Below are 17,283 nucleotides of genomic sequence, written 5' to 3'. Positions count from 1 at the left end.
ATCAGTCAACCCCCCCCCCCCCGCCCCACCAAGATGGTAGGTTAGCAAACCCAAGAAACCAAACTAAACAATAAAACCAAACACAGCAGTAGACTTCAAGGTGACAGGATGTAGAACTGTGCGGTGAGGAAATCATCCCGAGTAGCTGCAGATTGACTGTATTTAGGAGAGGATCTTGTTCTTGTTTGCTGGAGATGTGGTCTTGCTATATAGCCTGAACCAGCCTTGAAGCCAAGACGAACTTCCTGCCTCAGTGTCATGAGCCCGCTGTGCTAAGACATGAATCTCCACAGTTCATAATTCACTGAATGACAATAGGAGTAACTTAGAGCAGGGTGGAGCCTGGCCTTAACTCTCAGCCACCAAGTGCCATGATGGCAGGTTTGTACCACTGTGCTTAGAGATGAAAGACACATCTGGACAAATGGGGAAAAAACAACACCTCTTGTTCTTGAACAGAAGGATGGCATTTTAAAGGTGCATTCCCCATTCCTTATAAAAACAATGTGATATTAGTAAAAATTCCAACAAGCTATTTACAGGACGTTAGATGACTTATTATTAAAGTTCACATTAGAAACAAACATGCAAGAATCATCAAGAACACACTAAAAATGAAAACTATTAGTGTTCTACAAGACATTAAAAACATCGTAAATCCTCTACCGTTGACACATTAGGGCGGTGGTGGTTCATGAACAGGGGACAGGTAACAGAAGAGGAAACCCAGAAACCCAACCAGCATAAACATGAGCGTCTGATAAAGATGGACCTGAAGCCATGGGACTAAGAGGGACATTGTCCTTCTTTTCCCTACACTAATAAAAAAAGGTGATAAGATACGCAGCCTGTGAAAGCTCCAGCTTAACCATTTTAACTTTACAGTTCAGTGGTGAAAGGTCAGCCATTTTAACTGTACAGTTCAGTAGTGACCCTCACAAGGGAGTTTAACTTCTCACTTTTGGAGAGAAAATGGAAGGCTGCCTTGCTTACCTAGCAGCAGCTGATCTTCAAGTGTTTCAAGCTCAGAAAAGTGTGCCAAAGCGGCATATCTTGGGGTGACATGAGCGAACCTCTACAGTTGATTTGGGTTCAGTCATCACTAAATACCTCCAACTGCTTGCCTTTTGGCTCCTGTGAGTAATGCTGACTGGAGCCTGGGTGAACAGACACCAGCCCTGACTTCAGGAGCCATTGTCTTTTCAGACAATGAGATTAGCCTCCCTTGCCATGCTGACAATATGAAGCATATGAGACAGGGTCTTAGCTCAGGGTGGGCTCGGGACTCATCCTCCTGCATCCACTTCTCCGGGGGATGAGATCACCGGAATGGTTCACTACACTGGCTAACTTTTTTTCCCCCGAAACAAGACTACATTTTTTATTTTATTTTATGTTTACAGGGTTTTGATGTGCTTTAATTTCTATCTTCACCCGTGCCATGGCAGACGCGTGTAGGTCAGAGGACAACATGCAGGGATCTGTTCTCTCCTTTCGTCCTGTGGGTGCTGGGCACTGAATTCAGGTCACTGGGCTTGGTGGCGAGCATTTGCACCGTCTTGCTCACCGTGCTTCATCACTTTGTTAGGCAATACCCAGTACACCCATGAGGGCGGAGTGAGTGTGCAAAGAGTAAAACAGAAAAACTAGAGTAAACAGAAAATTTAACGCATTTATGATATGAGGATGAATGTTTCGGTTTGGGAACTCATTCTGATTTGGGAAATGCCAAGGTTTTTCTGTCCTCTTAACCAAAGAGAAAAGAGCAGACTCTTTTTTTTTTTTGGTTCTTTTTTTCGGAGCTGGGGACCGAACCCAGGGCCTTGCGTTTCCTAGGTAAGCGCTCTACCACTGAGCTAAATCCCCAGCCCCAAGAGCAGACTCTTAGGGCCTACCTGTAGGGTTTTACTTCAGCCCATTGGAAAGTGAGATTTTTTTCTTTTTCTTTTAATTTTTTTTAAAAATTCACCTTATATCCTAATTACAGCCCTTCTCCTCTCCTTCCAGTACCATGCTTACAAGTCCCTTCCCCTATTACCCCCTCCCTTACTCCTCAGAGAAGAGGAAGCCCTACCTGGGGACCACCCTACTCTGGGACATCTAGTCCCAGAAGAACTAAGCACATTCTTTCCCACTCAGCCCCCACAAAGCAGTTCCGGTAGGGGAAGGGGATTCAATAACAGGCAACAGAGTCAGAGACAGCCCATGGTAGATTTTTGAAAGGCAGGTCACAGAGTAAGGGTCAGGAGGGTGCAAGTTGCTCTTCCTGTTGTAGCCCAGGGACTTCAGAACACTGCCATTCCATAATTTCAAGTTCTCTGAGAGAGTGGGCGGCTCTGGGGACACTTGGCTCTACTGTCTTTGTATTGGATGGCAGAAATACTCTTCCACTCATTTTGACCCATCTTTCCTTACTCGGAAGAGAACTCCTATTCTTTCCTCCCGTTTGCAGGTACAATCATTGGTTTGATGGAATGGCTTTGCTTCACCAGTTCAAAATGGAGAAGGGTACAGTGACATACAAGAGCAAGTTTCTACAGAGTGATACATACAAGGCCAACAGTGCGGGAGATAGAATCGTGATCTCAGAATTTGGCACGCTGGCCCTTCCTGACCCATGCAAGAGCATCTTTGAACGTTTCATGTCAAGGTTTGAGCCACCTAGTAAGCAGCCCTTAAAATGACAATGATCATTCTTTAAATTAGTATTTATACACATAGAAATCTTGGAAATTATATATTTTAAAAATATATACTTTTATTTATGCTGATGTGTCTGTGATGGGTGTCCATGAAGGCCAGAAGAGGGGGTTGAATCCCATGGAGCTGGAGGTACAGATCGTTGTGAGCACTCTATGTGGGTGCTAAGAACAGAATCAGGTCTTCTGGATGAACAATAGTGCTCTTAAGTTTTGAGACATTTCTCCAGCCCTTGAAAAATACACATTTTGTGTATGTGTGTTCATGTGAAAGAGAGGGGTGAAATATTTTCTCCCTCAGATAATGTGCTCAATGTCTGCTCCCTGGTTTCAGCTATGACCGACAACACCAGCGTCAACTTTGTGCAGTACAAAGGTGATTACTACATGAGCACAGAGACCAATTTTATGAATAAAGTGGACATTGAAACGCTGGAAAGAACAGAAAAGGTAATGTGTGGGCCCGGAGTGAATAAAACAGATCCTACTTTTCTTTCTATTCAGAGTACTTGTAGAATCTAGACAGCTAAAGAAGTCAGAGGTCCATTCCCACCAAGCAAAGGCATCCATTAGGTTACCAGCCCCCTCTGCCATCACTAGACTGGATTGTGGGGTTGGTTTTTCTTAAGGATAGTCCCAATCCCTACCTCAGTTTTAGCATCACAAGGACTGGTGTAAGGGAAATACCCCTGACAGGCTCACACTCTTCCTAGGCACAATAACTGTCAGACTAGAGGTCGTATAGACACATATTGCCTTGAAACATTAATTAATAACACTTCAGGACCATTTTGTTTTTGATACAGTATCTTGCGCTGTCGTTCAGCTTGACCTGAAATTTATCACGTACTTTAGACTGGCTTTGAACTTGTGATCCTCCTGCCTTAGCCTCCCAAGTGCTAGGATTATAGGTGTGCCCCTCCCCACCTCAGTGCAAATTTTTAATTTTATTTTTGATTATAATTGTTATGCTTATTTTGAAGTTTGCTGTGATATTAGATAAATCCATACAGACACTGCTGGTTTTAATTGTTTGGAGTTTTCATCTGTTTCTTTTTCTTTAGTAGGATTTAGACGATTTAGATTTCTCGGAGGCTTCTCAGATCATACTTACAACATAGATGACAAGGGTTTGTGATCTATTGCTAATTTATGCTATTATTAAAGATCCATTGTGTATCATTTACAAGTCACACGTGGTCTGAAACCTGCAGGTGGACTGGAGCAAATTCGTTGCTGTGAATGGAGCGACCGCACACCCTCACTATGACCCAGACGGGACAGCATACAATATGGGGAACACCTATGGACCAAGAGGTGATGTGAAGGTGGAGGTGTTTTTAGAAATAACTGGGAGTAAACTTACCCAAAGCTCTATTATATTTAAAATATAGGCATGAAGGTGTCAGAAAACAGCCTCCAAAGAGGCTAGGGATAAGCGAATTTCTCTGTGTTTTCTTCTTTAATCCATACACACCTACTCTCGAAGGCCCCCTATTCTACAGATGAGGTCAGTGAACTCCCAGGATGTTTAGGTCATTTGCTTAAGCCGGTTTCCAAGTCTCTGAAGCCAGACCCGAAACCAGGCCTGACTTTACACACAAAGGCTTGCTGTGAGTCATTCTATTAGCCTATCCTATTAGTTTTACATCACCAGGTCCAGAAGGCTATGCTGATACATTTAACATCCAGTCTCCACCCAGTCATCATTTCTTCCTCCACTTGCTCAGGGCCTTGAAACTTGTACGCCCACTCTCTCAGGGAAGGCAAATTCGGGCTCCTGTATTTGAGAAGACGTGTCTCTGAACAAGAGTATGTTGGCTGGGAGTATTAGATATGGCTGTCTATCTTGACTAGTAGTCAGACTGTTGTCTCCAACAGTTGTGTTATAGCTTTGGCGAGAAGTTAGTTGGCCTTTCAGGTTGCTCTTCTGTATGTGTACATCTGCACACACGAATGTCTATGAAGAAGATGCCACAGTTTTAGTTTTCATAGGCTTGGGTACAGATGGGATGTCCCTAAGACCCTCCACCCAGCTTGTTTTCTTTACTTTCAGAGGGGCATTGATTCTCAGAAACTGTTACAGGAACCAGCAGAGATCCTCCTCGACAAAATAGTTCATCGGGTCTAGTGGCTCAGTAGTTGGTGCCTGTTTTGTTCCGTCCACCAGTTTTTGATCATTAAAAAAAAAATCCACTTCTTTTAACCAGTTTATTTCGAAACTTACGTATAAATATGAAAAGCGTCACTTTTAGTTATATGTTTTAAAATAGTCACCATATCATCAATCTCAACCTAACACAGCTAGGGAATCGTCTACAATGCTTGCTGTCAGGGTAGATCACTGGGCTCCGTCCAGCTGTAGGAGTTCTGGTTTAGCAGAACTGAAAAGAGGCCAAGAATCTTTACTGCAGACCCCAGCAGACCTTGGTACGCAGAGCCTCTGTATCTCACTGAGAAACCCAGGCTCCAGTCATGACTGCTAGGCTTGTTCCTCTGCCTCAGCTCCCCGTTCATATAAAGTCCCGGAGACTCTGCCACACCATATTCAAGTGCTGAGCAAGGCAGGGCTACTTTGCATTCCTCAGCCTTAGGGGGCCTTGTAGTTAGAATAGTTCAGTGACTAAGCATTTACCTTCAGTGAATTGGGTAATTCAATTGCCAAAGTTGGGATTCTAACTAAGGCTTGGCATGCTTCTCTTTTTAATTTGATTATCTGGTTCAGTGAGGAGGTTTTGAACTGGAATTCAGTGTGGACGTAGGTGTAGGAAGCATGAAGGCCCGGGATACTACATTTGGGAAGTATAATAATTCTGATTGTAATTTTAAAGTACCTGCAATTAATTTCTACTTTTAGGAACTAAAAAGTGTAGAAAGAGGACTAAGGAATAAATGTGCAAATCGTAACAAAGCTTTATCCTTTTCAGATAGTTTAAGATCCTCTTTAAAAAAAACCTTTGAACACTTTATTAACCTAGTTTTTTTTAATACTTAAAACTGTGCTCTTCATATTAATCCATTGCTGTTCTCTCTCTCTCTCTCTCTCTCTCTCTCTCTCTCTCTCTCTCTCTCTCTTTCTCTCACTATACAGAGCATGTTTCCTATATACACAGTGATCTCTCAAAACCCGCCTGTATCTGCACCTTGAACATCTGCAGTAATTTGCACGCATTGCTCACTCAGTGTTTTTACCGAGACGTCAACAGGCATTGCAAAACCAAACCTTTGATCTTTCCTGCTACGCTTTCTCAAAAACGAGCCTCCTCCATTTCAGTTGATGGCGATACCATCTTTCCAATTGCTAACGGCAATTTGGGATCATTCTTCATGTTTCTCTCTCATATCTGCATCCAGTTAATCAAAAGATTCATCTCAGCAATGACCTTCAAAATCAGCACCTCGCATCACTCCTCCTGGGTCACCTCACATCATCACGACATGGCATTTCTCCCAGATACTCTCTTTTTTTTTCTTTTTTTTTTTTTTTTTTTCGAAGCTGGGGACCGAACCCAGGGCCTTGCGCTTCCTAGGTAAGCGCTCTACCACTGAGCTACATCCCCAGCCCCAAGGAGACCAAAACTCTCAAATCTCTTACTTGACTGCCGTTGTATGTGTAGTAACCGTAAACAGGAATGGCCACCCGTACACAACCATGTTACGTTATAGTTCCTATTGCCATCAGATGCATTGTTTTTTTGTTTTTTTTTGTTTGTTTGTTTTTGCTCATGTGTTTTATTAGAATTTGAATTTTAGAGATGAATAGAATTTACCTGCTCTGTGTACTGCTCTAAACACTAATTTGGGATATAGTGTTTAGAATACTTATTTACAGCAGTGTTTGGATTGGTGACCAGTAAATGGCCACAAAGTAAATGAATGAACAACAACAAAAAAAAATCATCGCTGGTTATTTTGTTCCCCAAGAACAATCACGATTGTGAAATTCCGTGTTATGCAAGTTCATCACGTCTTACACTGCAAATTATAATTCCAGGAAGATAATTCAGTATCACTTAAATATTCACCCACCGAGTAGCTACACAAACACGCGTTATTAGTTGACTTATCAGTGAGTACAGCAAGCCCACTAAATACCAAGCCCTTGCAAGGGTTATCGTTGTAACCCTTGTAAATAAAGAATGTAAATAAAGAGTATAAATAAAGAATGTAAAGGAAGAATTCTCTCTTCTCCAGGTTCTTGCTATAATATTATTCGTGTTCCTCCAAAAAAGAAAGAACCCGGGGAGACGATTCATGGGGCGCAGGTAGTATGTTCTATAGCTTCCTCTGAGAAGATGAAGCCTTCTTACTACCATAGCTTTGGTGAGTCTGTAGACGGGGCCGACTGCACTGGGCTCTGCCTTCGTGTTGCTGTATCAGACAGATTAGTTTTGACAAGTGTCGTCTTGATAATTTAGGAGAATATTATGATAGTGAGACCCGGATTGCACTAATAGCAGTTAACTTACTCTATCCAGTCATAAATCCCTTACACTAGCCTGCAGACTGCTTGAAGAGACATGGCTACTTCATATAAGCAGTCGCTAGAAATGTTTAGTCAATGTTGAAGTCCTAAAATAAAACACATGAAAAGATCTTGACCATTTCATATGTGTGTGTGTGTGTGTGTGTGTGTGTGTGTAACCTTATATTCTGCACGGATTGTTTCAGCCTTTAAAAATAACGTCTTGCTAGCTTTTGAGATGATTTAGCCTTTATTCAGAACGTTTACTTTATTATTTATTATAAGTTGCGAAAGCCAAAATATTCCTGGGTCCTTACTCCCAGCGTGTACAGGAAAAGGATTAAGGACTAAATGGGCGGAGCATAAAGAACACTTTAATATTGTGCTTCTTTCTCTTATTCTTAAACCAAAATAATTTAAAGTGGGGGGTGGGGGGAAGCAACTAAGAACATTAAACCAAGTGTTCTTAGCAGTTCTCTTTTCTATGTAGAAACAGGAAATGTGTCCGGTTGAGCCGGGAAAGAGTGAGGTATTGCTGGCTGGCGTCTGCTCAGGTCAGCAGTATCATGCGCAGTCGGTCAGATGGGTCCCCTTCCTGCTACACTTCAGCTCTCTCTAGTTTGCCAAGTAACAATTTATCGTTTCCTGGAACCTTTTAGGAATGACAAAAAACTACATAGTCTTTGTCGAACAGCCTCTAAAGATGAAGCTGTGGAAAATAATTACTTCTAAAATCCGGGGAAAGTCCTTCGCCGATGGCATAAGCTGGGAACCCCAGTATAACACGCGATTTCACGTGGTGGATAAGCACACTGGACAGGCTGAGTATCTGAGCGTATTTATAACGAAAATGTCACCCCCCCCCCGGAGCTCAATTTTCACGGGGCTGATTTTTCTCCTTTGCCGGGCATTATTTTTAAAGACGTTTCTAATTAAGGGTGTTATTTTCTTCTGCTGGTTGGGATGGCTGCTTGTTAATCAGCACGGTGGACATTGTGTGTTGGGAAACTGTGTGTGGGGGGTGTTTTTCAATGGATTGAATTAGAAGGACACAGGAAGCTCTGTGGTCATGAGTTTTCCCATGCCACAATCGTGCAGAGGGGTGCGGTTTGTGCAGAGCCCTTCTGCCACTTCTGCAACAAGACTTTAGGGCTTAAAATGGCTGCTTCTGGGACTTCTTCGTGTGCCAGTACCATTACCCCACTGAAGTCCATGAATGTCGGCTGATTATCGTCTCATATTCCCCAGTAGTATTTGGGGGAATCGTATTTGTCTATGTTTATCTCTAAGGGGATAGCATTCTAAATTTAACCTACCCCAATTTCATTACAAAAGTATTTGAATAATGAATGTACTTTTCAATTAGACACTTAATTTATAATAAGCATCATAAGTAACAGTATTTTCTATTAATCTTGTAATTGGGGGATCTTTGATCTATTTATGCATATCCCTGACCATGGCATGTAGGCGGGGGTGCATATCCCTGACCATGGCATGTAGGCGAGGGTGCATATCCCTGACCATGGCACGTAGGTGGGGGTGCATATCCCTGACCATGGCATGTAGGTGGGGGTGCATATCCCTGACCATGGCACGTAGGTGGGGGTGCATATCCCTGACCATGGCACGTAGGTGGGGGTGCATATCCCTGACCATGGCATGTAGGTGGGGGTGCATATCCCTGACCATGGCATGTAGGCGGGCATGTGTATTCTGACATTTCTTCCTTTATCCCCACTGACAATGGCTTGTAAGTGGGCTGTGTATCCTCCTAACTTGAGCTTTGCAGCTTTATTTCTGTAAGGGGACAGAATGGAGGGGAGGGGAAGGGAAAGGAAGGAGAACTGACTGTGTCTCTGCCATGTCCGTACGTCCTGCAGCCTCTCCCAGGAGTGTACTACAGCAAGCCTTTTCTTACCTATCATCAAATCAATGCCTTCGAGGACCAGGGCTGTATTGTGATTGACCTGTGCTGTGAGGATGATGGGAGAAGCCTAGACATTTACCAACTACAGAATCTCAGGAAAGCCGGAGAAGAGCTCGATCAGGTAAATGTCTTGAACTCCTCTGCCTTCTGAGTGCTGGGCTTAAAGGTGTGTGTCCCCATGCCAGGTGTTAATGTTTTACTTTTAAGGACGTTGCTTGCTGTATATGAATGAATGGACTGTTATAGAGCCATATAAACTTGGGTTTTAACAGCAACAACAACAAAACAAGCAGAAAGCATGGAGCATTTCCCCAAGTGCTTCTCTTCCCCAGTTTCCCCAAATTAAATGTTTGTCTTATCTACTGTTATTGTATGCATGTATATGCATATGGCGTGTGTGAGAGAGCTGGGAATTGAACTCAGGTTGTCAGGCTTGTGCAGTAAACCCTTCATCCCTTTGAACCACTTTCTCACCGGCCTGATATTGGCTTCTTACATTGTTGTAAAACATTTGCCATGGTCAATGAACTAGTACCGATCTCTTTTTTTTTTTTTTTTTGGTTCTTTTTTTCGGAGCTGGGGACCGAACCCAGAGCCTTGCGCTTCCTAGGTAAGCGCTCTACCACTGAGCTAAATCCCCCCCCCCCATCTCTTATTACCAACTAGAGTACCCAGTTCTTAGGGCTCACTTTGTGTTAAATAGTCAATCCGATGTCTCTCTAGTTCTGTCTCACAAACTCTGTAGTCCAGACTGGTCTTGAACATGCAGCGTCTTCCTTCCTTGATCTCTTGAGTGATTGGGTATAGCTGTGCACCATCATACCCAGCTTAGCCTGACTGACTCCCTCCCCTCTCCCTCTCTCTTTCCCTCTTTCTCTCTCTCTCTCCCTCTTTCCCTTCCCTCCTTCCTTTGTTCCTCCCTCCCTTCCTCCTCTTCCTCCCCTTCCTTCCTTCCTTCCTTCCTTCCTTCCTTCCTTCCTTCCTTCCTCCCAAGTAGTATATGATTATGGTTCCTCCATGTCTTCCTCTTATGATCTTGATAGTAGTTTATGATGACGATGACGATGATGATGACGACGACGACGATGATGATGGTGGTGATGATGCAATAGTGTATTGTGTGGTTATACTAGTTGACTATGACAAAAGTTATTACAAACATTTTACACAGATTGCATGTAAACATAAACTATCAATAGATGTCTCCTCTAGACAGGTCTCATGAACAGCAGGTTAGCCTTGGACTCATCGTATAGCCAAGACTGGCCTTGAACCCTGGTCCTATTGCCTCTGTCTTCCAAGTTCTGGGATTACTACAGCCATGTGCCAATACATCCAGCCCTAGATTTTTTTTCCCTAAAAAGGTATATTTTGTTAGATTAGGAAAGTTTTCTTTTTATTTCTATATTAATAAGAATATTGGTCATGGATAGATACAACACTTCTTATTTTTTCTCACTATTGAGGGCATCACGTGGCTTTTAGCCCTTGTTTATTAGTGTGCACGGATTCCTTCTTGTAAAAGTGTTTAAACTAGGTATGATGTCAGATGCCTTTAATCCCAGCACTTGGCAGGTAGAGGCAGTCGAGTGTCTCTAGGTTCCTGGCCAATCTGTTTACATAGTGAATTCCAGGCCAGCTGAAGATACATTGTGAGACCCTGTCTTAAAAGAAAAAACAAGTTTAAGCTGGTGCTGGTGATGCAGCCCTGTAATCCCAGCTATTTTAGGGGCTGAGGCAGGAGGATCACAATTCCTGGGTGTTTGCCTCTCTCTGCCTCTCATTTCCCAGCAGAAGCGGGGGTGTGGGGTGGGGGCCACGACAGATATGCTAAGCAAACATCTTACCCTGACTTTGTATTGATTCTGGGAATTCAGACTCAGGCCCACAGTCTTGCATGACAGGCGCCTTTACCCACTAAACCACTGTTCTAGCCTCAAGACTGTTTTCCTTTTTATTATTAAAAGTATAGCCACCCCAGTGGGTGTGGGGTGGTGGTTGTGGTTTTGATTTACATTTCTCAAATGACTAATGGCTTTGAGCTTCTGTTGAGCCTCAGGGGAAGAGTTGCCTGTAACACCTGCCGGTTTTCTTTCCCTCTAAATCTCCACCTCAATGTCTTTCATGATCTCTCTAGCTCATCTTTGCCTCCAAACGCCTATTGGAGGCATTTTTATTCGGATTGCTCCATTCATTCATTCATTTATTTTTACATTCTTCTCAGAAGAACAGTTGATTCAAGTCACCTGACCCAACTTTTATCAACATTATTTTGTTTGGTTTGGTTTGGTTTGGCCAAAGTTTTACCAAAGAAAACAATGTTGATAAAAGCTAATTTTTGGGGGTTGGGGGTTTAGCTCAGTGGTAGAGCGCTTGCCTAGGAAGCGCAAGGCCCTGGGTTCGGTCCCCAGCTCCGGGAAAAAAAAAGAACCAAAAAAAAAAAAAAAGATAAAAGCTAATTTTTAAAGAGCCAATCCTCTCCACAAGGAACTAGTCGTGATGCCGTGTGTAACCTGTTATATTCCTGGCAAGTTCAAGACCTGGCTGCTCATTTCAGTGTCTTACTGGGGATCAGGCATGTAGGTGTCCAGGCCTACACAGCTGATTGCAGGCCCTGAAGTTCCAGACCACTAGATGTTAAGTTATTTTTCTTTTTCACTGAAGCCCTGTACTATTTACGTCTTTAGTTCGCAGGTGTTCTGTTAAAATCATATCTTTGTCTTTACTGAGTCACTGTACCATTCAAGGCCTCTCCTACTCTTATCAGTTACAACAGACTAAGAAGTCTGTTTCTAGGAACCAGATAAGGTCTTGAAAACTGGCTGTTAGTTGGCCCGTGCCCATCATAAGACACTCAAACGCCATGGTTCCACGTGGAAGGTTAAATGAGAGTAGAAGAAGAGAGCAAAAGTGGCTGGCCATGGGCACGTGGAGTGGGGATGAGGGCAAGAACAGGGAAGAACAAAGAGCAAGAGGGGAAAGAGAGGGTAAGAGGGAATAAGAGAGGGAATAAGAGAGGGAGAAAGGGGCAAGCAGCCCCTTTTATGGTGTGGGGCACAGCCGGCTGTTGCCAGGCAACTGTGGGGAGGAGCATACCTGGCTGCTGCCAGGTAGCTGTGGGGGTGGAGCTTAAACAGAATATCAACATTCCCCCGTTTTTGTTTACTTAAAAAGAAAAATTAGAGGCGATGGTGCCGCAGGGATAGGGTCATCGTGATCTCTGACTACTTCCTATGTTGGTATCAGGAATTGCCCCTAGCAGGGACACCTTTTGGTCACTGTTGCCATGGCAACCGCCATACATTTCCCAGAAGACTCAATCAATTTGCTCAATTGACCTTTTGGCTCAATGTGCACCTCCACCTGGGAACCCTTATGTCACATTCCAAATAAAAGGCAGATTCCCGCCCCCCCTAGGTCTCTTTTTCTCTTCTTTCTCTTGCCCCTTCCCTTGTCTTCTTCCCCATTAAAATCTCACCACATGGAACCCTGTTGGTGTTGGTTTGGTGTGCTCTTTCCCCACAGGGCGCGGCCGATATTCTGATATTATTAACAACACTGGCCTTGCTCGAGAATGTGTGGGGTTTGAGCAATCTTAGTCTGCTGAGACGGCTCTTTTCTGAACCAGTGACCTCGAAAAGGGGACCTTCTTTGCTACCGTCTAGTCCTTGGAACCTTTGGCTATTTAATCATTTGCTTATTTTATACTAATTAATAAATACTTAATTTTGTAGTTTTGACCCCACCACTAGAATCTAATTTTCATGTATAGTGTCTAAACACTACTTAGCCTGCAGTAGGTATTCAGTAGATAGCTATTGAGTGGATGAATTGGAATTATTATTTGCACGATCCTAGTAATGACTGAATTTCAGTCACTGTTTATTATCCTAGGGGTGACCCCCCCCATCTGTCTATTTCTCTGTTCTGCGCAGGTCTATAAGGCAAAGGCAAAGTCTTTCCCTCGAAGATTTGTCTTGCCCTTGGATATCAGTGTGGGTGCCCCCGAGGGAGAGAACCTCAGACCCCTGCCCTATTCTTCAGCCAGTGTCGTGAAACAGGGTGACAGAGAGGTAAGCTCACGGAGGACACTAAACCGAGGTTGGATTTTAGAGGCGTCACTTGATTCTTTGGCTGCCCTCCAAATGTTTGGTGCCCTGAGGGTTATATAACATTTGGCTGAGCTTGGGTGAGGTCCTGGAAACTTGTTTGCACAAGAGCCACAGAAACTGGGTGGGATGGACACGGTGGCTCATTGTACTTTCTGTATCTTGAGCCAGATCTCTGCAGCTGGCCAGTGGTTGTGGGATGTGTGCGTTTTCCAGGTTGACCTGACCATCTGTACCTTCTGGAAACCCCGCTTTTCCCACGGGAATGTCACTGCCTTGCTTTAGCAGAATAAAGCTCTCCTTCTTGGACCATTTGGGATCTTAGTCACAACTGACACCATCGTTACACGGGCACTCAACATGGAAAGGGGAACAGTTCTCAGGTCTAGTCACAACTTACAGAGAAATGAAAGAGAAATAAGAGAAAATAAAGAGAATTAAGCAACCACCCTATATCCTTTGGGGATCTCTCTTAGATCTGGTGCTCTCCTGAAAATCTACACCAAGAGGACCTGGAAGAGGAAGGGGGAATTGAATTTCCTCAGATCAACTATGGCCGATTCAATGGCAAAAAGTATAGTTTCTTCTATGGCTGCGGTTTTCGACATTTGGTGGGGGATTCTCTGATTAAGGTTGACGTGGTGAACAAGACACTAAGGGTAAAGAAATCTCTTCTCTCGTTTTTTTTCTAAGACACATTTTGCCTTTTGAATTAATTTCTGTTTTGTTTAAAGTAGTTCTTCAGATGTTTTTTTTTCAAAAATTTTAATATCTATTTGTTTATTTTACATATGTGTGTGCGCACACCCGAGTGTATTATGTGCACCATGTGTGTACAGGAGCCTGCAGGGGTCAAAAGAAATCATTGGATCCCCTGGAGCTGGGGTTACAGGAAGTCGTGGGCTGCTATATGGGTGTTGGGAATCAAACACGGGTCCTCTGAAAGAGTAAACAGTGTTCTTTCTACTGAGCCATTTGCAGCCTGGTTCTTTGAGTCCTTTAATATTACAACAGCTCAGCTATTTTCATAAGTTTGAGAATCACAGATCATCTAAGCAAGAGGTCATTGATGTCATATTTTGGAGAAATGATGGGGTGAAGGTTGTAGTGACCCCTGTATGTCAGGTTGATGGGAATGACCTTAGATGGGGATCTACAGGCAGCAGACGTTTCTCCTACCTGTATCCAATGCAGTAAGCCTGGGTTTGTGTTTGCTGTGGGATCATTCTGCTGATGGCCCACTTTATTCTGATAGTGTTTCTCAGTCACCTCTCACCTTTCGTCAGATGTCTTTTGTGTGTTGGGGGGAACTCACAGGTTTGGAGAGAAGAAGGCTATTATCCTTCGGAGCCCGTTTTTGTTCCGGTGCCAGGAGCCGATGAGGAAGACAGTGGGGCTATACTCTCTGTGGTGATCACTCCCAACCAGGTAAGTGTATTTACCCATCATTGGTCATGGAAGTACATCAATGATTTATTGGAGTGTGATATGTAGTGATGCAGCCCATAATTAATTTTGATGCCTTATGGATGACATCTTCTCCATCCTCTTCTTCTTTTTGCTGTGTAATTTCCCCCACTTTAAAAATCATAGCCGTCTTTGCTTCCAGACCTCCGCCATCGTGGGCCGCATGCACGCTCCCGGGAAGGGCCTGTCCCAGTCGGCGCTGCCCTACCGCCGTAGCGTGCTCATGTGGCTGAAGTTGATGTCTGACGATGTGAAAGGAACAAATTTATGAGTTGGCCAAGAAAGGCCTGACTCCTTCCCAGATAGGTGTGATCCTGAGGGACTCACATGGTGTGGCACAGGTCCGTTTTGTGACCGGAAATAAAATCTTGAGAATCCTTAAGTCCAAAGGCCTTGCCCCTGATCTCCCTGAGGATCTCTACCATTTGATTAAGAAAGCAGTTGCTGTCCGAAAGCACCTTGAGAGGAACAGAAAAGATAAGGATGCCAAATTCCGCCCGATTCTAAACGAGAGTAGAATTCACCGGCTGGCTCGCCACTATAAGACTAAGGGGAGGGGGGGCGGGGGGCGGGGGGGGCGGGAGCGGGGGGGGGGGGGTTGGGGATTTAGCTCAGTGGTAGAGCACTTGCCTAGCAAGCGCAAGGCCCTGGGTTCGATCCCCAGCTCCGAAAAAAAGAATTAAAAAAAAAAAAAAAAAAAGACTAAGCGGGTGCTCGCACCCAACTGGAAATATGAGTCATCCACAGCCTCTGCTCTAGTGGCATAAATGCTGTTGCCCACACAAGCAATAAAATCACTTTAAGTAAAAAAAAAAAAAATCATAGCCATACTTTACCACATTTTAAAGTCCTATTTGTAAAATCATAGCCACATGATATCTTCATAGGAGTTTGTTATATACAACACACTTTCCTATGTATTAGGATAATTATTAAGAATTGTGGGATACGCGTGGAGTTTGTCACTTTAAGAAGTTGCAAGCGACTTGCATCTGATCTCACAGTGGTAAAGCACCTGGCTTCTGTCCTGATGTTCAGACCACCATCTGTGTTTCAAATTTCAGTGAACTGACCTAAAAAAAAAAGGCCACTATCATAAGCCCTGGCTAGGATCTCAATAACGCTACTTACTGACTTGCCTGGACAATCTTAAAGCAAATGTGTTCACCTCAAGACAAGCTTTGATCAATTATTAGTGGCACCTGGGTATGGGGTTCTGAGCCCTTTAATGGTTTAGGAACAAAAAGTGCTGTGATCAATTAGTAATGTCTGCCAGGGGCTTATTCCATAAGCTTAGCACTCCAGTAATTAGGTCTGCACAAATCTCAGACTGATTTACAAAGCTGATCTTTGTCCAGCTCCCAAGTAACACAAAATGGAAGGGTTTCTAATTTGGGAAAAAGAACTTCCCATGTATTTTACGAGACTTGAAAGCGCTGACTAAAAACATTGTTAGACTCAAAGCCGTCTTATGAGGAGGATTGGCACAGTTTTATTTCTTTGCTTCAGGGTGTGAACTTCTTTAGTTGTGGTTTTTGGTCCAGTTCAGTGAGTGGCTAGGTGAGGCTTTGCAGTAGGTGCCAGGAGCAGATATGAACATAAGTAAGAAGACATGCTTTCTCCCTCAGCCAATGGAGATGGATATTCAAGTGAAGAGGGGACTTTCAGTGTTGCGTTCTTTTTCTAGGGTGAAAGCAACTTTCTCCTTGTCTTGGATGCCAAGAACTTCACAGAACTGGGGCGAGCAGAGGTACCTGTGCGGATGCCTTATGGGTTCCACGGCACATTTGTGCCTATCTGATGGCAAAAGCTTAAGGAAGGACTCAGATAAGGCTTCAATGAGCACATTTCTATGGAAAAGAGAAAATGGTGGGCGTCTTACTGCTGTGAACAGATACCATGACCAGGGCACGTCTTAAAAGGACATTTAATTGGGGCTGGCTTACAAGTTCAGAGGTTCAGTCCATTATCATCGAGGTGAGAGCATGGTGGCGTCCAGGCAGGCATGGTGCACGCAGAGCTGAGAGTTCAACATCATCATCTGAAGGCTGCTAGTGGAAGACTGGCTTCTTAAAGCCCTCACAGTCATACACCTACTTCAACAAGGCCACAACTCCTAACAGTGCCACTCCCTGGCCCAAGCATATTCAAACCATGCCAGTGGGTCTCACCCAAAAGCTTCTGTAGTTTGGCCCCGACCCTGACCCTGACCCTGACCCTGACCCTGACCACCATGGGCTCATATTTTACATGATTGTTCCCAGGTTGTGGCACCACTTTGGGAGGCTGTGTAAACTTTTGGGGGTGATGCCCCACAGGCACCAGGAGCCAGCCTTTGAGGTCCCTGGTTCTCTCATGCTCTCTCTCTGCTTCCTGGTCCACTACTATGTGGACAGCCTTCATTCCATGTTCTCAGCCTTGTGGCTGATGGGGTTTCTCCTCCATGCCTCCCTACTGAGTCCCCTCAGTCTGTGGGCCAAGGATATATTTGCACCTTAAGTTGTTCTGTCAGTTTGAGTTTGCTTTTGGTTTGCAGCAGTGGTGAAATAATTAATAAAAAAGAACCCCGATGTATGGCTTTACATTTCTATTAAAACATAATTTGTGAGATAA

General features: G+C 43.9%; 1 protein-coding gene across 1 annotated transcript in view; it reads left to right on the top strand.

Annotated features, from left to right (window-relative positions):
- Bco2 (beta-carotene oxygenase 2) overlaps positions 1-17,283 on the top strand; it is a 25,305-nt gene extending 8,022 nt beyond the window's left edge. The window contains 10 exon segments of the mRNA NM_001127712.1: positions 2,453-2,664; positions 3,034-3,149; positions 3,914-4,016; positions 6,894-7,022; positions 7,824-7,984; positions 9,048-9,215; positions 13,030-13,167; positions 13,680-13,862; positions 14,521-14,631; positions 16,358-17,283. Of these exon segments, the coding sequence (NP_001121184.1) occupies positions 2,453-2,664; positions 3,034-3,149; positions 3,914-4,016; positions 6,894-7,022; positions 7,824-7,984; positions 9,048-9,215; positions 13,030-13,167; positions 13,680-13,862; positions 14,521-14,631; positions 16,358-16,471 (1,435 nt within the window). The 3' untranslated portion in view covers positions 16,472-17,283.

Source organism: Rattus norvegicus, chromosome 8 (assembly GCF_021556685.1).
Source record: "Rattus norvegicus strain SHRSP/BbbUtx chromosome 8, alternate assembly SHRSP_T2T, whole genome shotgun sequence".
Taxonomy (NCBI): Eukaryota; Metazoa; Chordata; class Mammalia; order Rodentia; family Muridae; genus Rattus; species Rattus norvegicus.
The sequence above is the reverse complement of the archived record's forward strand: the minus strand, read 5'-3'. Positions and strand labels throughout refer to the sequence as shown.